Source organism: Aquarana catesbeiana, linkage group LG11, assembly GCF_042186555.1.
Source record: "Aquarana catesbeiana isolate 2022-GZ linkage group LG11, ASM4218655v1, whole genome shotgun sequence".
NCBI lineage: Eukaryota > Metazoa > Chordata > Amphibia > Anura > Ranidae > Aquarana > Aquarana catesbeiana.
In genome coordinates, this window is record NC_133334.1 from 77,674,755 (window position 1) to 77,702,114 (window position 27,360).

Genomic DNA, 27,360 nt, shown 5'->3' on the forward strand with positions numbered 1-27,360 from the left:
CAGAGCACCTAAATGTTCTCCAACAGGAACCGCCTTTATTGACGTTTGTACAGCATGTTATACAGATTCATTACGTTCCTTAGTAAGACCTATTAAAAAAGACCAGATAAAAAAAAAAATATTAAAAATAGAAACATAAGTGACAGCACAGAACAGAAGTAAGATAGTAATAAAAGCCAATTAACTCCTAAAAGTCAGCTTAAAGAGCACTTTTCCTTCAGTGGGCTAAGTAAACGACTAGGTATGAAAAACATAGACAACTGTCTGCAGGGGCCCCGAAAGTCTCAACAGGCCCCATGTGGCCCCTATGCTGCAGGTTGGACACCAGGGTTCTACATTTTTCTCTCATGACAGGTTTCCTTTAAAAGGTTCTACATTCCAAATTATGTGCTTAGATGCTCCTAACGGAGCGCCAGACAAGCATCCTTGGCTGCAAAGGGTTAAATGCAAAGTCCATTTACTCAGTGTGACCCGGCGACGCTCCATAATGATTTCTGTCTCTAAACAATCCCAATCTTTGCCAGAAAGTCTCGAAGTACATTGCATGCAATTTTCTGCTTGAACAGCCAGAAGAATAGGAGGCGGGAATACACTGGGAAGTAGGCAGGAAATATTCGATTTAGAGAAGAGAGGCTGGCTGCAGCTCAGAAATGTATTTATTTCTTGCCAAACCAAAAAGCGCAGCACCAGAGAGTGAATTACATGGTACATCAGGACAGCTTAGCCCTCAGCTGACACTCATCGTAGCCTCGCTGCTGTTTGCTTAATTGAATTGGCTGCGCCAGTGATACGGAGCCCGTTCTAAGATGACCTCGAACTTTCCACTCTCAAAAACTCTGAGACGATCGTGGAGTTTACCTCCGACACGGAACATCCGCATTGTAGTGCTGGGCCAAAGTGCAGTAGGCAAAACAGGTACCTTTGCTTTATATTATAGATGCACTATACTTATCTACAAGCTTAATAATCAAGCAAGGAGCAAGTGACGTAGCAATGATTCAGAATTATTTTTCAATCCTTATGCCCCTCGCTTGACTAAGCAATACGAAATATTTGTGTTATTAGAGGTCACAGGTTTGCTGATTGTCCCATGTCCACCCAAAGCTGATGTTTCAGTCATGGGCGTAAGGTGCTAGTTTCTTAGATCTCCCGGAAACTCTGGTGATAAATCCCCCCTTGGAAATGCTCTATCTTTAACATAAGATTCTCACTCCTTCAGCTGCAGTAAGATCACTTGCCTGTGCAATTGTAAAATTGTAATCCCAGAACTGATACTGGGACTTCCTTGTCATGACCACAGCAGGTAGGCAGAATTGGGTATTTGGGGTTCATAATTTCATTGCTGAAGTTCTTGAAATATATAATAGAATACATTTTTGTTGCCAATTCATGTACCAATACACAGTGACAGTGCAAAGGTAAGCGATGATGTGCCATGAGCAGTAACCCACAGCAACCAATCAGAAATAATTTTTAACTGATAGACTACAGTAAACTGAAATTATGATAATAGAGGTTATTCCACTTTGAACTGTTTCGTTAAATAAACCTCATGGTGGCCATACAAGCTTCAACAAACTATCAATTTCTTCTCCGATCAATCCCCCCCCGATAGGAATAATCGGTTTATAGTCTATAATCCATTCAATCGATATGACAAACAGGGAAGTGGATTTTGATTTGTAAGATATCGATTGCAGCTCAGTTTTCAGAACGCAGTTTCATAATCTGATACAAATATGATCAAATTCATGAACAAGGCAACTCAGTGCCTGCTGATCGATGTATTGATCATTTTCAGCCCTGGCCAATAGACTTAGTTTTGTCAAATCCGATCTAATTCAAGTCCAAACTGATTGGAAGGGAAGTTATACCTATTCAATAGTAAGCTGATTTGATCAAGTTGACTGAATTGCAGTGATCGGACAATAAAATCAAACTGTGTATGGCTACCAACCTACAGCCTATTTCTGATGGTTTAATATGAATTGTTGCACTTTAACCATATCTTGCCTTATTTTACATAGGTGGGTTTATTGTGTGTCATGTCACTTGTTAGCTCTATAAACCAGATAGGTGCTGCTTCAGCTGTTATGAAATTACACACAGCCAAACATGGATCATGGTTCAGCTCGTGGGCTGAACAAGAGAAAATCAACCAAATCTCCCATCCATGCTAAACAGGGGGGAATCTCTACTGCCGTCTATTGCATTCAGCAACCACGGCTGTCTAAATAAAGTGGCTATGCTGAACAATGCTGCTAATGATAGGATGCAGTCACTATTCAGCTGATAACATTCCTACTTCAGTTGACTTTTAAATCGACTTTTGTTAAGCTAGTTGGTGCTTGCATGGCCCCCCATGGCTCAAATTTTCAGCTAGAAATTTCCTGCTGAATTTGTACCATCTATAGCCAGTGATAATTAAAGTCTCTCTTTTTTTCACCTAAAATGAAAAAAGAGGTTTATACCCACCTGCTCTGTGCAAGGATATTGCAAAGAGCAACACCTTACCTCCTCTTCTGGAGTCCCCTGCCAGTGTAGTCCACCCCCCTCCTGAGCGTGCCTCCATAGCAAGCTGTCATGTTCTCGAGCCAAGCTGTGTGCGTCCATAGACACACAGTGCGGCTCGGCCATGCCCCTCACTCCCTCCTACTGGATTTGAATGACAGCAGCAGGAGCCAATGGGTCCCCCTATTTCCCCACCTCATGACCTTTTTCACTGGATAATCCACAAAAAACATACACACATGCCCAGTGAGGTGCTGCACACCAGGTCCCACCCTGGCATCTTCATCTGTGACTTCAGAAGGCCACCTGTCTCCTAGGCCTTGCAGCTGGCCTTAGGGTTGCCACCTCATCCCTTTAAACCCAAACACATATTAATTACACAAGTTCTGTGCCTGATTACGGTGGTAATTAAACTCACTTGTTGCCTTATCTGCATTTAATTAGCTGCAGAACCTGTGCAATTCATATGTGTTAGGGTTTAAGGCTGGGTTCACACTTGTACGACATACGCTCCGACATTGAGAGCTCATGTCGCATGACCTGTGAAAATCAATGGTTCCCTATGAGAGCTGTCTTAACTGATCCAACACAAGATGGTCTGACTTTGAAACATCCGACATGGTAATTAGTAAAATGAATTTGTCACTCTGGGATTGTTTTGATTGGTCAAAGGACAAGTGGTACTATCTCAAAGTCAGAGCAAAATCTTATCTTGTTTGTTCAGATCAGATGGAAGTAGGACCAAAGTAGGACAGATGTAGCAGGGAAAAGTACACAGGGACTGTACAGTGGTGAAGTGGATAGCACTTTCGCCTAGCAGTAAGAATGGTCGCTGGTTCGAATCCCAACCATGACACCACCTGCCTGGAGTTTGCATGTTCTCCCTGTGCCTGTGTGGGCTTCCTCCAGGTACTCCGGTTTCCTCCGGGTACTCCAGTTTCCTCCCACACATTTCATAGACATGCTGGTAGGTTAATTGGATACTGTCTAAATTGTCCCTAGTATGTATGAATGTGAGTTAGGGACCTTAGAGTGTAAGCTCCTTGAGGGGTAGGGACTGATGTGAATGTACAATGTATATGTAAATCTCTGCATAAATTGATGGTGCTATATAAGTACCTGAAATAAATAAAGTAGGATGACAGTCATGTCGTACCAGTGTGAACCTGGCCTAAGGGGATGAGGTGGTGACCCTAGCTGGCCTCCTGATGATGTGAAAGCACCATGTTGTGTCACCGGGGCTGGCTGCAAGTAACAGGAAGAAACAACTGTCCCCCTGATGATGCACTCTGGCACATGCGCGGTAGCATCCCCCATGGCTTATTGGAATGTGTGATGTGGTTATCACAGGAGGCTAATGACATGTCATTCTTGCCAAGGTAATAACCTAGAAAGTGGGGAGAACTCCCTAAAAAGGTAATAAATAAATGTAAAAACACAATTTGCAGTTGTGAGAGAAGAATGGTGTATAGTGGCTGGGGAGAGTGAAAGTCTGCTTTGAGTATGAGTAGTCTGCTAGAGACTGTGAACCTGCCTATTCAGTAGTTTGTTCATTTGAAGAAAAACATCTCTAGAATTTGAGCATTAGCAATGGTTACTCAGTTATCTAAAGTCACATTTTATTTTTTTTAATTCTGAATAGTGAAGATAATGGTTTAACGTGGAAGTAAAGTCTGTTTTTGCAATTGTACCTACAGGTAAACCAATAATAGGGCTTATCTGTAGGTAGCGTGAATATCTCTTAAACCTGCACTATTTAGGATATATCCACACTGTATGCAGCCGGTAATGTCACTGGCGCATGGACAGCATACCTGTGCCGTCCCTTCAGAGCCCCATGCCACAGTCGTGACTCTCGTGCGCATGCATGGGAGTAACATCATCGTGGCGCAACCAATCACATGGCCGGGGGACCGCGAACCTGGAAAGGAAGACAGGGTGAAGATGGAAGCCCTCTCAGGGGTAAGAGGGCTTCGTTCTAAGGTGAGTATTTCATAATGTGCTAGTATGCGATGCATACTAGCATATTATGCCATTGCCTTGCCGGGTTTAGAAAAAAAAAAATGTGCAGTTTACGACCACTTTAAAACTATTTAAAGTGGTATTAAACTCTAATTTTAAAAAAGTGCTGACAGTTGGGCCTTTATGACCGAAGAGAACCTCTTTGTCTTTCTGTCATTAATGCTTCCCCCTGCCTGTCAGCTGTCATGTACACTGAGTTGCACATGCGCAGCTCAGCATACATTTAGGCCCGGTTCACACATATGCAAATCAGATCCGTTTTCAACTGCATCCGGCTTTCAATGGAGCCAGTTCACATATATGTGGGCCAGTTGTGGTGCAAATGAAAAAAGGGCCCTGTGTGTTTTTCATTCTGGTTTAGGTGCTATTTCAGTGTCAAATTTGCACCTGAACCTCTGAATGGAAACCGCACCAGACTCTGCACAGAAACTGGACCCGCATACAGTATATGTGAACCCAGCCTTACAGCGTCGATCTGACCTGTGGTGATGTGACTTCCTTGTGCATGTGCGGGAGTGATATCGTCACAGCCCAGCCATTCAAGCGGCCAAAGAGACAGAACTTGGAAGGAAGACCGGGTGAAGATGGAAGCGTCCAGGACCAGCGTGAGGGATGACAACACATCGCTAGATGGCTTTATCTGTCAGGTAAGTGTGCCATAATGTGCTAATATGCGGTGCATTATGGCATAACCCACCTGGGGTTCTATGTAATTAAAAAAACAAAAAGTTTTCTTTTTGTCTCTGCAACCCATCAGTGAGATGTCCCCTGGGTGAGAAAAAAACTTTTACATAGTGGCTCCCCCAGCCTCACCTCTACTTATGTGGGGACCACCCCCTCAGCATCATAATAACTGGCTTTTTGAGTAACACAAATAAGGTTGACACTGTGTCCCAGGATGTCGCCTGCGACAGCACAATTGAGACTGAGGTCCAAGATGTAGGACTGTCCCAGTTGACATACAGTATACATACTTAAAGAATTCCAGATATGGATATTTTATACATTGTAACAGTGGTCCAGATTGGACTAGTGTAACTATGCATATACTATACCTGGTTGAATCTCCCTGGAAGGTGACACTCCACCTTGTCTAATTGGAGAATGCTTTGCATTTATTAAGAAACAGTCAACCTCCTGTGTTTAGAATGCAACAGGGCAACCGATCAACACAGGACTCAGAAACAAGTGGAAATCACTAGAGTAGCGATGTCAACTACAGTGATATCCACCTTCTTGAGGGATTGGCCAGGTATGGTGTACAGTGAGGGAAAAAAGTATTTTATCCCTTGCTGATTTTGTACGTTTGCCCACTGACAAAGAAATGATCAGTCTATAATTTTAATGGTAGGTTTATTTTAACAGTGAGAGACAGAATAACAAAAAAAAAAAAAATCCAGAAAAAAGCATTTAAAAAAAGTTATAAATTGACTTGCACTTTAATGAGTGAAATAAGTATTTGACCCCAGCACAAACCATGACTTAGTACTTGGTGGCAAAACCCTTGTTGGCAATCACAGAGATCAGATGTTTCTAGTAGTTGGCCACCAGGTTTGCACACATCTCAGGAGGGGTTTTGCCCCACTCCTCTTTGCAGATCCTCTTCAAGTCATTAAGGTTTCAAGGCTGACGTTTGGTAACTCGAACCTTCAGCTCCCTCCACATATTTTCTAAGGGATTAAGATCTGGAGACTGGACCTTAATGTGCTTCTTCTTGAGCCACTCCTTTGTTGCCTTGGCCATATGTTTTGGGTCATTGCCATGCTGGAATACCCATCCAAGACTCATTTTCAATGCCCTGGCTGAGGGAAGGAGGTTCTCACCCAAGATTTGATGGTACATGGCCCCGTCCATCGTTTCTTTGATGGGGTGAAGTTGTCCTGTCCCGTTAGCAGAAAAACACCCCCAAAGTATAATGTTTCCACCTTCACGGTGGAAACCATTTCTCCTCCTCAAACACGGCAAGTTGAGTTGATGCCAAAGAGCTCAATTATGGTCTCATATGACCACAACACTTTTACCCAGATCTCCTCTGAATCATTCAGATGTTCATTTGCAAACTTCAGATGGGCCTGTACATGTGCTGCAGGATTTCAGTCCTTCACGGCGTAGTGTGTTACCAATTGTTTTCTTGGTGACTATGGTCCCAGCTACCTTAAGATCATTGACAAGATTCGCTCGTGTATTTCTGAGCTTATTCCTCACCACTCTCATGATCATTGAAACTCCACAAGGTGAGATTTTACATGTAGCCCCAGACGGAGGGAAATTGACAGTTATTTTGTGTTTCTTCCATTTGCGAATAATCACACCAACTGTTGTCACCCTCTCAACAAGCTGCTTGGCGATGGTCTTGTATCCCATTCCAGATTTGTGTAGGTCTACAATCTTGTCCCTGACATCCTTGGACAGCTCTTTGGTCTTGGCCATGGTGGAGAGAATGGAATCTGATTGTTTCTGTGGACAGGTGTCTTTTATACAGGTAATAAGCTGAGATTAGGACCCTTTTATTTTTTTTTTTCATGCAGTTTTCATGCATTTTGTTTTCTCTTTAAATGCACTCTAAACACACTGTATATAGCTGGTTGCTAAAGAGGGGGCTGGGAAGCTGGCCACCGGGTCCTTAACAACCGATGAGTCATAAGCTGTCAGCGAAACTAAATTGTGAAATGGCGTGGGGTTCCCCCCCAAGTCTATACCAGGCCCTTCAGGTCTAGTATGAATGTGGGTGTAACCCCCCCTCCTGAACAATACCAGGTCGCATGCCTTCAACATGGGGGGGATGGGAGCCCCCCCGAAGCACCTTGCCCTCATGTTGATGGGGACAAGGGCCTCTTCCTGAGAACCCTGGCTAGTGGTTGTCAGGGATCTGCGGGTGGGGGCTTATTGGAATCTGGAAGCCCCCCTTTAAAAAGGGTGGCCCCCAGATCCCAGCCCCCCCCATATGAATAGGAATTGGGTACCCCTACCCATTCACCCAAAAAGCAGTGAAATGTAAAAAAAACCCCATCAAAATAGTTTTTGACAAGTCCTTTATTAATAATAAAAAAAAGCTCTTCTTCTGTGGCTTTCTTCCTCCATTTCGTTGTCGCCCGCTGTGTGGCATCTCTGACCTCACTAGGGGACGGGCTGGAGGGTGATGTCATTGGATGGCTACGCCCCATGGCTATACAGTATCTCACATTTTTGTAAATATTTTATTATATCTTTAAGTGACAACACTGAAGAAATGACAATTTGCTACAATGTAAAGTAGTGAGTGTACAGCTTGTATAACAGTGTAAATTTTATGTTCCCTCAAAATAACTCAACACACAGCCATTAATGTCTAAACCGCTGGCAACAAAAGTAAGTACACCCCTAAGTGAAAATGTCCAAATTGTGCCCAAAGTGTCAATATCTTGTGTGGCCACCATTTTTTTCCAGCACTGCCTTAACCCTCTTGGGCATGGAGTTCACCAGATAATCATACAAAAACGCATAACATGTGAGTGAATCGATTCACTCACGTTATGTGTTTTTGTATGTTTTTTTAATATTGTGTTTAATGTTTGCGCAATCTTTTTATATATATATATATATATATATATATATATATATATATATATATATGTTGAATTTAGTGTTTAATTCTTGGAGATAGCAGCATATATATATACACATCTTTTTTTCACTCATAATATTGTAATTTTTATACAAAACTGGTCATATTATTAGGTTTGGTGAGCGCAGAATAATTAAACTATATATGGAGTTCACCAGAGCTTCACAGTTTGCAGCTGGAGTCCTAGTCCACTCCTCCATGATGACATCACGGAGCTGGTGGATGTTAGAGATCTTGCGCTCTTCCACCTTCCATTTGAGGATGCCCCACAGATGCTCAATAGGGTTTAGGTCTGGAGACATGCTAGGCCAGTCCACCACATTTACCCTCAGCTTCTTTAGCAAGGCAGTGGTTGTCTTGGAGGTGTGTTTGGGGTCGTTATCATGTTGAAATACTGCCCTGTGGCCCAGTCTCCAAAGGGAGGGGAACATGCTCTGCTTCAGTATGTCACAGTACATGTTGGCATTCATGGTTCCCTCAATGAACTGTAGCTCCCAGTGCCGGCAGCACTCATGCAGCCCCAGACCATAACACTCCCACCACCATGCTTGACTGTAGGCAAGACACACTTGTCTTTGTACTCCTAACCTGGTTGCCGCCACACACGCTTGACACCACCTGAACCAAATAAGTTCATCTTGGTCTCATCAGACCACAGGAGATGGTTCCAGTAATCCATGTACTTAGTCTGCTTGTCTTCAGCAAACTGTTTGGGGGCTTTCTTGTGCATCATCTTTTAGAAGAGACTTCCTTCTGGAATGATAGCCATGCAGACCAATTTGAAGCAATGTGCGGGGCATGCTCGGATAAGGGTCTGGTATGGATTTTGGGGGGGACCCCACCCCTCACCCCCCACCCACCCGTGTTTTTCATTTTTTTTTTTCCTTTCAGCTGACAGCTAATGACTCATCAGTTAAGGATGCAGCAGCCGGCTTTCCGGCCCCCTGCTTAGCAACCAACTATATACAATAAAATAAAAACCACAAAACACATCAAAAATTGCATCACAAACATAACACTTGTGTTTCTGGTGCGGTTACATTGAAGTCTTTTACCCGCAAATCACGGGAAAAAAGTCCCCGACCCTTTCCGAAAACGCATGGCCGCAAAACGCATAGTTGTGAACTTGTTACATTGGAAACCATGTTAAATGGACTGTAGTGCGTTTCTACAACCTGCAAAATGCACAGATGTGAACCTAGGGTAAGAGAATACTTCTAATCTCAGTTCGTTATCTGTATAGAATACACCTGGGAGCCAAAAATCGTGCTGATTGTGGATCAAATACTTATTTCACTCCTTCTAGTCTACGTCTCTATAGTGGTGAGCTGGGTGGGGACCTGCTTGAGAGAGCCAAGAGGGATCTCACCTGTCACTTGCCTGGAGCAGCAGCAACCCTTTCATTGTTCTGGTTTAGGGGCGCCTATGCGCGCACTCCCTTCTGACCTCTGCTGTGATTGGACACAACACAAGTTTGTCAGCAGGTTACAGCCAAATTTTGGCTGCGTACCTGCTGATGGTTGTGGCCATTCACACAGATCTCACTGGATTCCTTCCTGCTATCGGTTACCGTTCAGAACTGGAAGCAGGGAGAGACCCAGTCAGATGATCTGTGAGTAAAGCAGCACACATACACTTGTCAGGCACACAGCTAACCCCTTGATTGCCCTCTTGATTACTCCTATCACCCAGCCAGTGTCATTAGTACAGTGTACAGTATTATCACTGATCACTGTATAAGTGTCACTAGTGAAATCAGTGGCAATTAGTGTCCCTCCCAAGTGCCAGGTAATGTCAGATTGCCTGTCACACTATCACAGTCACACTATAAGTCGCTGATCACTGCCATTACCAATATAGTGTCTGTACAGATCAGTATCTTGATCACGATCAGAACTATACTAGTGTCCCGAAAACGCAGGTTAGTTTTTACTAAAGACATGTAGTAGGACATATTTTGACCTAAATGTATTTATTTTTTTTTTTTTAAAGTTATTTTATTGAATTTTAACAGGTTTACAGTAATCATAACAGAATTATACAATACATAGTCATCAAGCATAACCAGGGTGACCATTGCATTATCAGAAGCGTTGTTAATTATATTGGTCAATTACTTATCAATTCTTGGAAGAGTACAAGATATTTGGTTTACGATCGTCAAGTGTTTTCTGTATTTTTATTTGAGCAGCCTGGTCAATTTTGGTGGATCTAAGAGATGATCTATAGTTTTATATAGATTTCTATATCAGAACGTAGGGGTTTAAGTGTTTGATGAGCTCTGGGGGTGTAATGAGCGTTTACCGACCAAGTCAACCCTCGCCTCCGGACACCCCTAAAGGGTTCTGACTGTGCCTGGTGGGAGGGTGTATAGGTGTGTTTAAGGGGCATGTCGGGTCGGTACGTGTTATTGTGATACAGGAGCCCAAACTATACGCGTGAAAGTTTTACATTCCAGAAGGCCCAAGATTGTGGGTAATAGGTTGTCACTGATGGTCCTCCATTGGTGTGAGCTTATTTGTGTGGGTCTCAAGGGTCGTCATGCGGAGAGGCAATCAAGGAGTTAGTTAGTATTGTAAGCATGAATTGATAGGCGACTTTGGAGATAGGGTGTTGTACGGGGAGAAGAAGAAAAGGGGAAGGGGGCGGAGGTTCAGGGCGTGTTAGTCACTGTTGATTTCGTATTGCTTCAGGTAACGGTGGAGGAAATAATGTCGGGAGTGTTCGTTGATTGTGATTCCCTATAGTGTGACCAGCAGGCCCAGGTTTCTCTGTATTTGGATGGGGTATCTGTAGATTGGTGTATGAGGTTTTCCATTTCAGCCACTCTGTCTACTCGTTGTATCCATTCTGTGATTGTGGGTGGGGAGGTGCTTCTCCAGTGTACCGGGATACATTGATTTGCCGCATTAATGAGGTGGAGCACAAGAGATTTTTTGTACGCCGATTGTGGGATGGAGGTGTGGTGCAGTAGGAATTGAGTGGGAGTAAAATCGGGGGTGTCGTAATTTGGGTAATTAGGCGATGAATTTCTATCCAGTAGAGTTGGATGAGTGGGCACTCCCACCAAATGTGGAGTAGTGTGCCGTGTGCTGCGTTGCATCTCCAGCATATTGGAGGGAGGTTAGAGTGAAATTTGTGAATTTTGTCAGGAGTCCTGTACCATTTTGTGAAAATTTTATATCTGCTTTCCTGTGTTGATATATTAACAGAGCCTTTGTGGATATGATTGCATATGTGTCCCCACTCTTCAGAGGTTAGGTCTAAGTTTAGGTCAGTTTCCCACTGTCGTACTATTTTGTCTTCTTTAAGTTTGTAGGTCAAGAATAGGATCGCATAGACAGTTGAGATTAGGTGTCGTTGGGGTTCTTCACTGTTGCAAATGAATTCAAAAGGCGTGGGTTCTCTGTGTAGAGAAGCATTGGATTTATAAATAAATAATAATAAAAATCAAAGGGAATAAAGGGCATCCCTGTCTGGTACCAATGGAGACGGAGAAGGCGTCCGACAGGCGACCGTTTACCCTAATTTTGGCTGTAGGAGTTGAGTATAAAGCTAAAATCATTTGAAGTAGGTGTTGTGGTATGCCCACTGCTCGTAGGGTTGCTTCCATAAAATCCCAAGCCACCCTGTCGAACACCTTCTCCGCATCCAGGGACAGAAAAAAGCCTTGCATAGACGTGGTGGATAGCCAGTGGTGAATGTTCAAAGCTTTTGTAGTGTTGTCCCTAGCTTCCCTGCCAGGGACGAATCCTACTTGATCCATAGATACCAGTCTGGGGATGAAGGGGAGTATGCGGTTGGATAGGGCTTTGGCGTATAGTTTGATGTCTACATTTAGTAGAGAGATGGGGTGATAGTTGGAGACCAGCGTGGTGTCTTTACCTGGATTAGGGATAAGGGTGATGTGAGCTTCTAGGATATCTTTGCTGGCTATGCTGGAGGGTGTGAAGCTATTGAAGGCCTTGACTAGCTGGGGAATAAGTGTGTCAGGGAAGGATTTAATAGCTGACCGTCAGGCCGTCTGGACCAGGGCTCTTATCTGGTTTCAATTGTTTTAAAGCGTTTAATGTTTCTTCCACAGTCAGTGGTAGGTCTAGATTTGTGGATTCTTCTGCTGTGAGGGGTGAAGGAGAATATTGGTTAAGGAATTTCTGAATTGCTGCCGTCCGGTCATCTGAGGTGGTTGTTGGCTGAGGGGTATGTAGGTTGTATAATTTAGAGAAATATTGCACGAATTGGTCTGCTATATCTTCCGATGTTACTAAGGCTGTACCAGTGGGATCTTTGATCATGTGAATAGTATGTGCCGCTTTTTTAGCCTGTAAGTTTCCCCGATTTATTACCAAATTCGTAGAAGCACGTTTGAGTTAATGTGTATCTACGTTTTAGTGTCTTGTGTAATTCTTCCAAGAGTTCTTCTCTTGTGCGCATCAGTTCCGCCAGTGCCTCTGTGGCTAAGGAGGCCTTGTGTTTTTGTTCCAAGGTGGAAATACGGTTAGTTAGTTCCACTATTTTTGCTTTTCTGAGTTTATTTCTTTTAGCGGCCATAGATATGAAGGTTCCCCTAATTACACATTTGTGCACAGCCCAGATTGCCTCCGGAGAGGAGTCTCCTTGCACATTTTCTGAGAAGTAATGTGTAAGGTTTTGGGATATGGTCTGTGATATTTCTGGAGTAGGGAGTGAGTAGGGAGTTATCAAGGCACCAAATGTGAGAACTAACCATTGTGGTGGGTATGTTTAGGGTCATGGTTATGGGATTGTGGTCCGACAGGATCATCGGTTCAATAGTTGCTGTAGTGAGAAAGGATAGATCATTTTGGGAGACAAAAAAATGGTCTAGTCTTGAATATTTGGAATGGGGTGGGGAAAAAAAGGTAAAATCCTTACCAGTCGGATGTAATGTACGCCAAGTGTCGTGTAACAGTAATTCGCTGAATTATGTCTTTATTGTGCGCAGAGCCCGGTATGTAAGTGATGATAGACCATTGGACGTGTGGAGCGAGGGGTTAAGGGCCACGTTGAAATCGCCACCGACGATTAGGGTGCCCGAGCGGAAGGTCAGTAGTTGTTGGAGTGTTTTACGGAAGAAGGCCGCTGGTTGTGTATTAGGGGTGTAGAGATTAGCAATGGTAAGAGGCCTATTATTAAGGTTGCCCTTTACAAAAAGGAACCTTCCTTGTGGATCCCTTTGGATGTATGTTATGTTAATTGGGCAGTTTTTAGATATAAGAACGGATACCCCTTTTGATTTGGCGTCTTTATTGGATGCGTGGTAAACTGTCGGGAAGTGTCTGTCATGTAGTTTAGGAATGTTGTCCCTTCTGAAATGTGTTTCCTGAATAAGTGCAATATGGGTTTTAGATTTCAGTAAAGAGGAGAGTAGGTGTGACCGTTTTTCGGGTATGTTGAGACCGCGTATGTTTATAGAGCTAAGTTTGAGTTGTGTGTAAGGTTGAGCCTTATCGTGTGTATGGGAGTGGGTCCCATTTCCTCCGCCGGGGATGGATAGGTATGAGGGATAGAGGGTAATAGGCTGTTGTAATGTGAGTGACCTGGAGTTTGGGATAGTAAACTCTACGGGATAACCGATGAGGCCACGAGGATTCTATCTACTAGCCTCAGTAACAGTAGAGAATCGGTAATGTACAGAACGGAAACAGCATGCACCCCGCGCCACACGTAATTGCACACTGCCCCGCTACTGTGTGGGGGTTGGTTATAACCTGACACAAGAGAGTGTCTAAGAGTCTGCAAGGTACTAGTGTCCCACTACCATCTGACCATTGAAAGGAATGAGGGAGGGTGTGTACAGTTCTAAGAGGTGTAATAAGAGATGGGACAATATCTGATTATTGGGGGGATAAAGTCATGTGGATTATGGGCATTAGGTGAATTCAGGTATGTATAAGTATATTCCACCACCTGTGTGGAAGTGTATTAGCAATCCATTTCATCGCACTTGTGGTTATTTTGAACTTCTGGAGATGCCACCAGGCCTCAGTGAGGCCATCAGCGTAAAGTCCAAACTGCGAATTATATAATGGCAATCGTTTAGCAAGTAGAGGGCTTTTAAATCGTGTAACTAGTACAGCAGTTATAAGAAGGAATATACATTCAAATATTATAACTGGAAAAATAAAACAACTTCAGGTAAGAGTAACATTTAGGAGGAGAGCATATTAGAGTACCTGTAAAAATACAATCACTCGTATGAGTATTGTTAGGGTGCAGATTCTAGTCCTTAGTAGATAGGGTACAGATGAGGAGTATAGACCCGGTCAGTATATGGCACGTATACACCACAATAGGCCCGTTGAAAAGGTGTCCCAGGGCAACAGCTGCGGGTTTGAAATCCATAGATCTGTATGCCTGTTTGTAACCGCAGTCAGGATTTCCGGTGGTGGTAGTGACTCCGGGAGCAAGAGGGTCGGCTGGCAGCATAGCGACATTCTGTAGGGGTGCCTACATGTGTGGTGGAAGGAGGTAAGTCCGTGAGCCGGTCAGAGCTGTGTTGAGTTCCAGACTAGTGTCTGTGTATACATAAGCTGCAGTTCCATATCCGAGAGAGCGGTAAGTATTCCAATCCGGATCCGGCGGTTGGGCGTCGGAGGTTCTCTTGTCCAGGGTCTGTCGGTTTGACGATTGGTAGTCCATCGTAGTGACTTGTAGGGTACAGATTGTGGTCCATAGTGTTTTCTGGATGGGTGGTATCCGGAAAGGGAAGATTTGGGTCATGTGTGCAAGTCCTGCTGCGTAGATCCGGCAGTCGGTCGCCAAGCATTATGGGGATTGTAGTTTTAGGTACATAGTCATTTAGTTATTTGTATGGACACTGCTTGAAGCAAACGTAGTGCATACCTTACCAGTTGCAGTACGAAGGGGATAGTCCATGAGATGCAGGCAGGCAGATATTAAAGGCACTGTGGATACAAGGACCATATAGTAGTATCTGCTGTAGAATATTTGAAAACAGTCAAAACATTAAAACTGCAGCTATTAAAGCATAAAGGAGGCGAACATGGCGTAACAGCATTGATGGATTACTGAGTACCTGTAAGGGAGTTTAACGGTCCCGTTTGGCTCTCCTCGAGCTGGGAGAATTGGATGGGCTGGAGTCGTGGTGGGTAATGCAGTGAGAATTGTGATGAGCCGGAGCTGAGGGAGAACGTCTCCTCCTGTATCTGGTGCCTTGTGCCTCCATAGGCTCTTCAGGCGGGTGTTCCCTCCTCACAGCAGAGCGGCGAAAGTCAGCATACCAGTTGGGCACTTCAACCATCAGTATGTTTAGGGTGTCACAGAAGAGAGGGAGATCTTCAGGTACTTTCAAGAGTTCCGTGCAACCTTGAGGGGTGGCCGATAGGCAGAAAGGGAACTTCCACTTGTATGCAATACCTTTCGAGCAGAGGCTGTCCAGCAGGGGTCTCAGGTCTCTGCGGTGTTGAAGCGTTATACCTGAGAGGTCATGATAGATTTGGACGGTCTTCCCCTCATGTACGATTTGTGGTTTGCCTCTGGCCTGTCTGAGGATTTCTTTTTTGGTTTTAAAGTCGACAAGGCAGAAAATTACATCCCTGGGGGGATCTGTATCCTGCCCTTTGGGCCTCAGAGCACGGTGGATCCTTTCCATTCCAATGGGGGTCTGAAGGGGTCTTTTCAAAAGTCCATTAAACAAACCCATGATCGAAGGTGATATTTGGTCCCCCTCGATCATTTCGGGGAGCCCTCTGATCCTCAAGTTGTGACGTCTGCCCCTATTGTCAAGGTCTTCTAGGTGTCTTTGCATATCCCTCATTTGGAGGGTATGAGTATCTACATGCTGTGTGGTCTTACGCAGCTGTATGTCCTGGCGCTCTGGAATTTTTTCTGCAGCCTGCACTCTGTCAGTGAGAGCGTGGATGTCTAAGCGTAGTTCCGAAATGGCCGCCGAGAGGGTATCCTTTATATCTGTGGCGATCGTCCGCAGATCATGGATGCTTAGGTGAGGTTGTGGTCTTTGCATATCCCTCATTTGGAGGGTATGAGTATCTACATGCTGTGTGGTCTTACGCAGCTGTATGTCCTGGCGCTCTGGAATTTTTTCTGCAGCCTGCACTCTGTCAGTGAGAGCGTGGATGTCTAAGCGTAGTTCCGAAATGGCTGCCGAGAGGGTATCCTTTATATCTGTGGCGATCGTCCGCAGATCATGGATGCTTAGGTGAGGTTGTGGTTGGTCCACCAAGTCATCCCTGTCCGCTGAGATTGAGGGGAGAGTGACCGATGGCGATTCCAGATGCGAGGAAGCTGCGGGCTGTGGGTTCCTACGGCGGGAAGACGCCATGTTTCCTCTGCCTGAGCGGAACATATCAGGGATATTGTGGCCCGTATTCTCCGGTTGTTCCCTGGGCGAGCGGGACCGTGAGGCAGAGAAGTTCCGCGAGGCAGTCCCCATTTGTTTAGCCGAGTTCAGGTCGAATATACCTCCGTTAGGCTGAGTTCAGGCCGTATGGTAGCAGGAGCTTCTGATTTAGGCAGCCATCTTCATGCCAGGTCAGGCCACGCCCCCCATTTTGACCTAAATTTATTAAGACATTTGATTTAATTGGATATGTTGTATAGCAGGAAGTATGAAATATTGTTGTTGGTTTTTTTTTTCAAAATTTTTGGCAATTTTTCATTTATATAATAAAAATAAAAAACCCAGTGGTGATCAATAACCACCAAAAGAAAGCTCTATTTGTGTGAAAAAATTATATAAATTTAATTTACATACAGTATTCAATGACTAAGCAAAAAAATGCCCTGGTCATGAATGGGGTAAAACCTTCCTGAGGTCAAGTGGTTAAACTTCACTCTCTCAATCAACATTGACTATTTGTAATCCTTATGCTGCTAGCATTAGTAAATAGATAACAAGGTATATTATATTTACTTGTGTTAAAACCTTTTTTTATCCATTTCTTCAGTTACTTCCTAGTTTCTATGCCTAGTCAAATTACGTCATTCATCTCAGGAGTCTTCAGGAGGGTAGGAGGGGCTTTCTCAGCTAAGCACACCCTCCTGCCTGCGTGTCTGAGCTCAGGGCAGATGGATTCCAGGAAGTAAATGCTACATGAATCATCTGCCCTTACGCAAGATTGCCGTGGCCGGAAAAGCTAGGGGATGTTTTTGAAAGTGATTTCTCAGCAAAATAAAGCATGGAGACATAGATGGATGGGGGTGTTTCCTTTGAATAATAAAAATAATTTAAAAAGTGTTTTTGTTTTGTGGTGTTCAGATACAGTGTAGATCCACTTACAATGTAATGTTTGCATAATTTTCCAAACATCTCTTCTTTGCTAACTGTAAGAGATTACATTTTAGGAGAACAACACCTAAAATGAAATAGTCACTGGGTATTATTGTACAGCCATTTTACACAACGGTGACAGAATGAGCATGGCTTTTCATCTGAACTTCCATTTTTCCCAGCTCTTGTTGTTATAGAGCATCTACTAGAGGGCACAATATAATTTTTTTTTTATCATCTTTGGTTGATTTGGGTGAAATTAGGATGAAATTAAGCTGCAGAGAAGTAACTTCTGTAGTATAGGAAAAGCTTTGCCTTCAGATCAGGAGTGGATCCGGGGGAGGGGAGGGGCAACAGGGCAATTGCTCCCCCTGAGAAAATAGTGAGCAGGCCAGGTGGCCGGTGAGTGGGCGGGCAGTCAGGTCAGTAAGCGGCCGGCAAGTGAGCGGAGCGGGCGAGCAGGCCAGTGAGCCGGCCAGCGGGTGAGCAGATCGGGCGGGCAGTCATGCCAGTAAGCGGGCTAGTGGGTGAACGGAATAGCAGTACAGTGAGCGCGCGGGCAAGCGAGCAGACAGGTGACATCATCTCTCACCGCCTGCCCTGCATCACCGCAGTTCCGCCCTCACTGTGCAGCTGTGGGCAGCAGAGAGATTATATCATCTGTGACACCCCAAAAGTGAAGGACTACAGGTCCCAGCATGAACCCATCAATATGTCACACACCCCTGCCCCCCCCAACTAGTGAGGGACTACAGGTCCCACTGTCCCAGCTTAAACCCATCAGAGCTGAGGCTGTGTCCTCCCATCCCTTCAACTAGTGAAGGACTACATATCACAGCATGAAGCCCTCAGAGCTGAGGATGTGTTACACCCCCCCCCCCAACTAGTGAAGGAGTACAGATCTCACTGTCCCAGCTTAAACCTTTCAGAGCTGAGGATGTGTCCCCCCGGCCCTTTAACTAGTGAAGGACTACAGGTCACAGCATGAACCCATGGGATCTAAGGGGCCACATCCTTAGATCTCAGGGGTTCATGCTTTTGAGGATGTGACCCCCCAAAGTGAAGGATTACAGGTCCTAGCATGAACCCCTCAGCGCTCAGGATGTGTCACCCCCCCCCACACACACCCACACTAGTGAAGAACTACAAGTCACATGCTTAGATCTCAAGGGTTCATGCTGGGACTTGTACTCCGTCACTAAATGGGGGGGGGTGTCACATCCTTAGATCTCAGGCGTTAATGCTTGGACTTGTAGTCCTTCACTAGTGGCAGGGGGGTGGTCAGGTCCTCAGCTCTGAGGGATTCGTATAGGGACTTGTTTGCACTTTAGTTCCTGGAGGCCATGGTGGTACAAGTTCCCCAGGGGCCCTAAAGGGCCACATTGTCCTCCCTGCCCCCCACCAACCTTTGTGATCATGTAAAACCTTAGACTGTTTTCCCCGATCCATCACTTTGCCACCACCGGCTCTATGGCTGTCCCCCCATTGGAGCCCCCTAACACCGTATAGCGGTGTCTCCGCCGCTATTACGGTTTCCCCATACCCTGAGGGGGAACAAAATAGAGGCGGAGCCGGCCATGTGGCTACAATAGAAATTAAGGTGCGCGCCACCCACCCACCATAGACGGACTGGCAGCATGTTCTTCTTCTGGTCTTCTTAAAAATGGCGGCCGGCGAAGACATTGTCTCCCCTGGCCGCTGACCTCTAGCGGTGGCGGCGAAAAATCAGGAAAAAACGGATTTCTTGGGACATTTCTCAGGACACAATAAAATCGGGAAAAGGGTCTAAATCTCAGGAATGTCCAGGGAAATTTGGCAAGTATGCAACTGATGTAAGGGGGTTCCAATGGGAGGACATCTGATGTAAGGAGGGACTCTGCTCTGGGGACTCCTGATGTAAGGAGGGATTCCGCTGGGCACACCTGATGTAAGGGGGGCTCCAATGGGGGGACGACTGATGTAAGAAGGGCTCCAATGGGGGAAAGCCTGATGTAAGGGGGGCTCTGTGACAGACCTAGCCGGGACAAAGACTTTGGAGAGGACTAAATGCTAGCCTCTTGCCTTGCGATTATGGGCCCTGGCATTTGGGGGAACTGTGCTTTTTGTGAGTTGTCCACTGGGGACGCCTGATGTAAGGAGGGACTCCGCTGGGGATGCCTGATGTAAGGAGGGACTCCACTGGGGATGCGTGATGTAAGGAGGGACTCTGCTGGGTACGCCTGATGTAAGGAGGGACTCCGCTGGAGACACCTGATGTAAGGGGGGCTCCAATGGGAGGACAACTGATGTAAGGGGGGCTCCAATGGGGACAACTGATGTAAGGGGGGCTCCAATGGGGGGGATGACTGATGTAAGGGGGGCTCCAATAGGGGGATGCCTGATTAAGGGGGGCAACAATAGGGGATGCCTAATTAAGGGGGGCTCCAATGGGGGGGACACCTGATGTAAGGGGGCTCCAATGGGGGGGACGCCTGATGTAAGGGGGGCTCCAATGGGGGGACACCTGATGTAAGGGGGGACACCTGATGTAAAGGGGGACATCTGATGTAAGGAGGGACTCCACTGGGGACGCCTGATGTAAGGAGGGACTCCCCTGGGGACGCCAGATGTAAGGGGGGACTCCGCTGGGGATGCCTGATGTAAGGAGAGACTCCACTGGGGACGCCTGATGTAAGGAGAGACTCCGCTGGGGACACCTGATGCAAGGGGAGACTCCACTGGGGATGCCTGATGTAAGGAGGGACTCCGCTGGGGACACCTGATGTAAGGAGGGACTCTGTTGGGGGCACCTGATGCAAGGACGGATCTGCTAGGGGTACCTGATGCAAGGACGGACTCTGCTGGGGGCACCTGATGCAAGGACAGACTCTGCTGGGGGCACCCGATGCAAGAACGGGCTCTGCTGGGGGCACCTGATGGCATCTGGTGGCAGGTGACACGCTCAGGGGTCCCACTGATTCTGCATTATGGTGATTTGAATGATTTCATTTTATATTACAATGTAATAATAAAAATAATGTGCTTCAAACATCCTGACACCATGACAACCATGGTGCCGGGATGATTGAAACGCTAACACCATGTGTTTGGAGTATCTTTATCTGCTGATCTGTTAAACTCTGGAATACACATTTCTATTGTGGTGTAGGATCTGCGCCTGCTGTCCCTTCACTCCTCTTTCCTTCCTTCTCTCTCCTTCCCTTTCTTTCTTTCTCTCTCTCTCTCTCTCTCTCTCCTTCTTTCCCCCTTTCTTTCTCCCTCCATCCCTCATTCATCTCAGACTCTAACCACACCCCCTTTGAGACACTCCCATTTAAGCAACGCCCACTATTCGCGTAAACCACGCCCATTTATCGCCACTGCGCGCCACATTTTAATTTTTTGCTATGTTACGCCTACAAATGCATGCCCTGCCCCCTAAGTATAATAAGACTCCGCCTACAGCCAAAAAAGTGTCCCTATAATTTTTTTTACAATGTTGGCAACTATGTATGGGCAACTTGACTGGTCTTGCCCCCCAGGCATAATGCTGCCAGCCCTCCCCTGGTCACCAGTGTGGTATTTGTAAATTGAAATAATTTCCCCTCTCAAGCGTCTCTTCTCCAGAGAGAATAAGTTCAGTGCTTGCAACCTTTCTTCATAACTAATGTCCTCCAGTCCCTTTATTAGCTTTGTTGCCCTTCTCTGTACTCACTCCATTTGCAGTATATTCCTCCTGAGGACTGATGCCCAGAACTGGAGAGCATACTCCTGGTGAGGCCGGACCAGAGTCCTGTAGAGTGGGAGAATTATCGTTTTATCTCTGGAGTTAATCCCCTTTTTAAAGCATGCCAATATTCTGTATGCTTTGTTAGCAGCAGCTTGGCATTGCATGCCATTGCTGAGCCTGTCATCTACTAGGGCCCCCAGGTGACAAGTGACACGCAGCATCTGGTGGCAGGCAATGGCAGCAAGTGACACACTCAGGGCACCCACTGATTCTGCATTATGGTGAGTTGAACTATTTCATTTTATATTACAATGTAATAATAGAAATAATGCTCTTCAATCATCCTGACACCAGATCAACCATGGTGCTGTGATGATTGAAGCGCCAACACCAGCCATTGCCGCGACAAATTGCCCGCGAAAAACCTTATTTTCTGGCAGTGCCCCTCCTGAGACTAGACTCTGGATCCGCCCCTGCCTCAGATCAGGCAAAGACATATGACTATTGTAGCGTGGAGGTTATTTTTGGATGGCTACTTGGTCAGGAATCCTAGCACACACATGCTATACAAACCTGGGGCATAGCAGAATGCTATAGGGAACAGTGCTGGGTAACCAAGTGCAGAACCACATTGGTAGTGGGCTGCAAGAACCATTGTGTTGGGTTGTCCTGACTGGAACCCAAGTCCATCTAGTTCAACCATAACAAATAAATAAAATAAAAAATATCATACAATCCCATATACCCAATCCTATACCCACAGTTGATCCAGAGGAAGGCAAAAAACCCCCCAAAAAAGCATGATCCAATTTGCTACAGCAGGGGAAAAAATTCCTTTCTGATTCCAGAGAGGCAATCGGATTTTCCCTGGATCAACTTTACCTATAAATGTTAGTACCCAGTTATATTAAGTACATTTAGTAAAGAATCCAGGCCTTTCTTAAAACAATCTACTGAGCTGGCCAGAACCACCTCTGGAGGGAGTCTATTCCACATTTTCACAGCTCTTACTGTGAAGAAACCTTTTCATATTTGGAGATGAAATCTCTTTTCCTCTAGACGTAAATAGTGCCCCCTTGTCCTCAGTGTTGACCGTAAAGTGAATGCGCACATGCGCGGTGGTCTCAGCCCCCAGAGCGTTTTTCCCTGAGTACATCAACCCCCCGAACTTTGCGCCAGGTCAGGAACCCTCTGCGGGACCTGCCAGGCACACCTGCTGGGCCACCATTGGCTGCAGCAGGTGGATCGCCTGGATGGAATCCTAGTCGCAGGCAGAGCTCTACGAGCGAGGTGGTGGGTCACGTTCAAACTTTGCACCCGCTTGGCATCGCTGTAGGGAGCCAGCGGACTCTACCACTTCTGATGTGGAGGCGAGGGGGGGTCCCTGTGAGGTAGACGATCAGCGGCGGCTGCCGGGCCGTCACCAGACGAGGCCGTTGGCTCCAACAGCAGGCCAGTACCCCCTGTAGGAGGCGGAAGGGGTAGAAGCTACAGGAGAGCGCCGGCGGTTTCCGGGGCGACAGAAGGGCGGAACAACTCATCAGCCGTGCAGGGAGCGGATCCGGTGCTGCGAGGAGGGGCCAACACCGGCACGGGTCCTCGGCATCCAGGCCCTCCACGCCTTGGCTGCTAAGAGTGGAGGAGCAGCATCTTCCAGGAGAGCGGTCCGAGGGTGAGCTGGCATGCTCTGAGGAGGAAGAGTCGCGGAACCAGCCGGCACCGGTGGATTCGGGAGCGGCGGCTGTTGGGGGGTCTCTCCTGGTCAGCCTGGTAAGTCTGCCTCTTTATCTACTACCTCTTTCAATGCTGCATTGGGTGGGTTGTTGGCTGTTAGGGATGGGGGGAATTCAGTGAATGTCAGGGCCGCACTGCAGGCTGGGGACTCGGCGGCTGTACTGCAAAGAGCAGGTAATACAACTGCCACTTCCATTACAGATGCGCAGCTGCGCAATTTGCTGGGAGAACTGCAGGATCTCATGCAGCGTTTTGCGAAGGGAACAGGGTTACAGTCCCTGCAGGTGTCGCCTTGGGTCCAGCCGGGTGGAGGGGCAGTGTTAGATGGGGCTAGTCCGGCGGTGCCCACTCCTTCCCCTTCAGTCTCGGTGGTAGCCCGGGTAGCTACAGGGATTTCTGTGTCGCCTCCGGCCTCGGGGGCAGTTAGTGTGGTGCCTCAGAAGACTGGAGGGTCGCAGAAGGTCTCAGGAAAAACGGATGCAGTGCGGTTAGCTGACGCGGCAAAATGCGTAGTTTATGTATGCTTTGAGGGTCCGTTGGGGCGCATTTCAAAACAGGATGTCTGGGAGAAGATTTGCAAGGGTGTGTACGTAGAGATTTTTTTTTCGTTACTGCCTTTAGAGAAGTTTAATCTGGACAGGCTCAAGCCCAACGACACTAAAAAAGAGGATGAGGAGAAGCGGCGGTATCGATTGATTCCACGGACTTTCGCCAACTGGCTGCAATCGTTTGCCATTATGACGAGCGTCATAGAGGATAAGAATCCAGAACATTGTTCTGCACTCTTTTGCTACATGGACGCCATCGGCGAAGCTCATAGTTTATGGTGGAACCGCTTGGCTACGTTATGACGAGCAGTTTCGGCAGCGTCGGGCTATCCTGCCGGCCCTTCGCTGGGACCACAAGGACATTAGCCTCTGGATGTGGCTCATGTCCTAGGCACGGGCCCCAAATCAGTTTTTTCTAGGGGGGCTGGTGGTGCAGCATCCACTGGACAACTGGCCAATAAAAAATGGCGCATATGCTGGCGATACAACGAGGGATCATGTAAGTTTGGGGGATCATGCCGTTTTAAACATGAGTGCTCGGGTTGTGGAAGTTCTCACCCTGTGTCCTGCTGCTTTAAAAAAGGCAAGGGCCGTGCCGGAGATTTTGCAAACAAGGGGAATGACTCCCGTGAGGGGGGAAAGGATGCATCCTTTTCTAAGTAGATATCCTGACCAGGATGCTGCGTTCCTGTTGCGGGAGGGATTCTTGGATGGTTTTCGCATTCCCATGTTCCTTGGCGGCCTTGCTGCCTATGGCGCAGAATTTGCATTCGGCCTTGCAGCATCCGGGGGTGGTATCTGAAAAATTGGCTAAGGAGGTGGCGCTGGGTCGCATGGGTGGGCCTTTTGCAGTGAAGCCGCTGCCGGACCTAGTGGTCTCGCCACTTGGGGTGGTGCCTAAGAAGGAACCAAACAAGTTCTGACTAATCCATCACCTATCCTTCCCGAAGAAAGGTTCTGTTATCGATGCAATCGATCCTGAAGCATGTACGGTGTTGTATACTTCTTTTTACGCAGCAGTGAGCTGGGTTTGCCGCTACGGCAAAGGGGCTCTAATGGCAAAATCTTACATTGAGTCTGCTTTTCGTCTGCTCCCAGTTCATTCTGACAGTTTTCAATTGTTGGGGTGCTGTTGGCAGGACGAATTTTATATCGATCGCTGTTTGCCGATGGGCTGTTCCATTTCTTGCACTCTGTTCGAAACATTCAGTTCTTTTTTTTTTTTTTATCATTAAAGAATTTTTATTGAAATTTCCATACAAATAACAGAAAAATTACAGTCAGCTGGTTTTGGTATATAACAATCAGGTACAGCAGTAAAACATTTACATCCTAATCTCAATCAAAGTAATGGACAATAGTCATACAAATGATCAATTCAGTTCTTTTGTTGAATGGGTAGTTCGAGATCTGTCGGGGGTGAATTCTGTCATTCATTATTTGGATGATTTTCTTTTCGTGGGGCCGCTTCTAATGTGGATGCGATCCTTTTATCTACGTTGCGGCACATTGTGGGGCGTTTTGGTATTCCTTTGGCAGAGGACAAGACAGAGGGTCTGATGACCATGCATAGTACTTGACTCGGACACCATGGAGTGTCGCTTGCCAGAGGATAAATTGTTGGCACTCAAGACGGAGATTCGGGGGATAGTGGGGCTGCACAAGGTCCAGCTTCGGAGGCTACAATCTCTGCTGGGTACGTTTTTAACTTTGTATGTCGCATTATTCCTATGGGCAGGGTGTTTTGCTGCGACGGCAAGGATTAGGTCCCCTACCCATTTTTATTTGTCTCGCTAGGGAACATCTGGAAGATCTGCAGATATGGCACAGATATGGCATACGTTTTTGGAAAGCTATAATGGTAGATCGGTTTGGATGTCCGGACTGGTGAGTAATTTTGATTTGGAGCTGTTTATGGATGCTGCAAGGTTGACAAGTTATGGGGCATTCTACCAGGGTCACTGGAGCGCGGAACCTTGGCCGAGTTCCTGGTCAGACGTGGGGGGTTCCTTCGTAACCTAGTGCTCCTGGAGCTTTTTCCGGTAGTGCTGTTGATGGAAATCTGGGGTGAATCATTTAGGAATTTGAAACTTCGGTTGAATTGCGACAACCTGGGTGTGGTGCAGGTCATTAACATCTCGGCATCGTTGCAAACTGTTATACAGCTGCTGCGCCACATGGTGCTCCGCTGCCTGCAGATGAATATTTTTCTATATGCTGTACACCTCCTGGGGATTGACAATAAGGTGGCTGATTCATTTTCTCGGGTTCAGTGGGACAGGTTCCAAGATCTGGCGGAACAACGGGGGGTTCTTTGTCCGGGCTGGCTGTGGGAGATTTGCCTTGGAGCCATCGCTGGCTGGATGGATCAAAGGTCGGTGAGTGAGGCCACGTGGGCGACATATACCAAGGTATGGCAGGAATGGTTGGAGTTGGTGCAGAATGCAGAAGGGGTTCGGGAGGATTCGAAGGTAAGGCTGCTGGTCCTTTACTTTGTTTCCAGGAACCTGGAGCGGGGCGTGTCGGTGTCTGCCATTGAGCGGAAACTGGCGGCCTTGGCCTTTATCTTTAAACTAGAGGTTGGGGTTGATTTTACAAAAGATTTTCGGGTCCGCCAAGCTTTAAAGGGGTATCGGAAGTTGCATACGCTCAAGGATGCTATTCGACCCCTGTCCTTTGCTATCTTGCAGGCCATTCTTGGGCACCATCTGTACTTCCAGGTATGAGGTATCCTTGTTTAAAGCAGCTTTTTCCTTGGCATTTTTTGGTATGTAGGTCAAAGACGGACCAGACAGGCAAGGGCGCATGGATACAGCTGTTTCAACTGCCGGGAACTGTACGGGAACTTTTGGTGTGCGCCCGGGCCCTTTCTGTTACACGGGGATGGGTCGCTGTTGTCCAAGTTTCAGTTCATTGCCATATTCAGGAAGAGTCATCGGGCGGCATTTTTCGAAGAAGAACAGTATGCCTCGCACGCCTTCCATATAGGGGCGGCCACTGAGGCCGCTCGGTGCAGGCTGGATGGGTTGTCTGTAAGGAGGATTGTCAGTCTGAGTGCTGACACTGTGGAGAGCAGGCCTCCGTCAAGCGGCTCTGTAAAGCAGCTCTGGCCGCCGACCACCCAGCTCCAGCCATCCGGCCTCCCATCCTTGGATCCATCCCTGTCTCCCCCTGCAGCAGCACACCAGGACCCTCCCCCCTCCTATCCACACACTGACACTGACCCACACCTGGACGCCCGTTCTACCAGTCGGCCGGCCGCTCAGGACACTCCGCGGCTCCGGCCCAGCTGCCCCTACAGCAATACACGGGTACCCCCTCCCCCTCCTATCCGCACTCTGACCCATCTGGACGCCGCCTCCAGCCAGCCGGCTGGCCGCCCAGGACACTCCACAGCTCCAGCCTAGCTGCGGCGGCTAGCCGGCAGCACTTTCACCGCTTCCTCTCCGCTTCCTCCCTCAACCGACCAGTCGCTCGCCCGGCAGGGCCGCACCCCCCCTCTCCTGCTCGACTATTCTCACCGGACTTACCCGCCCACCATCATCGGACGGTCCGGGTAACAACGTAGGAAAGCCCGCGGCTCGGGCCTAGCCGGCGGCGATCTTGGTACTCCCACCGCCGGCCAGCCTGCGGCTCGGGCCCAGCCGGCGGCCATATTGGCACACCCAGTGCCGAACGGTGCAGCAGCCTAGGAACCCCTCCTGAGGCCACTAGCCCCCAGCCGCGTCTCCACCCGGTTGGACCCACCATCCCTTAGGTCCCTCCATGCAGCCCCCCCCGGTCACCACCGCAGCCGCGGTCTAAATCACCTCGTTCTAGCTGCTAGATTCGGTGGGACAGACCACGGCTGTGGCCTAGCTCCAGCAGCCAGCTACCCATACCCCCTCCCACTGTTCAACAGAGCCTCGTGCCCCTCCACACCTGGAATCACCCCTCCCGCTACTGGACCTCACCGCAGGGG

The 27,360-nt window shown here is 47.2% G+C and overlaps 1 protein-coding gene across 2 annotated transcripts in view; it reads left to right on the plus strand.

The window, feature by feature from the left end:
* Positions 1-528: 528 nt before the first annotated feature.
* LOC141112107 (ras-related and estrogen-regulated growth inhibitor-like) overlaps positions 529-27,360 on the plus strand; it is a 164,102-nt gene continuing 137,270 nt past the window's right edge. Inside the window, exon 1 of one of the 2 annotated variants that reach the window (XM_073604562.1) lies at positions 529-915. In XM_073604562.1, the coding sequence (XP_073460663.1) occupies positions 807-915 (109 nt within the window). In that variant the 5' untranslated portion in view covers positions 529-806. The remainder of the gene's footprint in view (positions 916-27,360) is intronic. The other variant, XM_073604563.1, reaches the window with a different exon arrangement.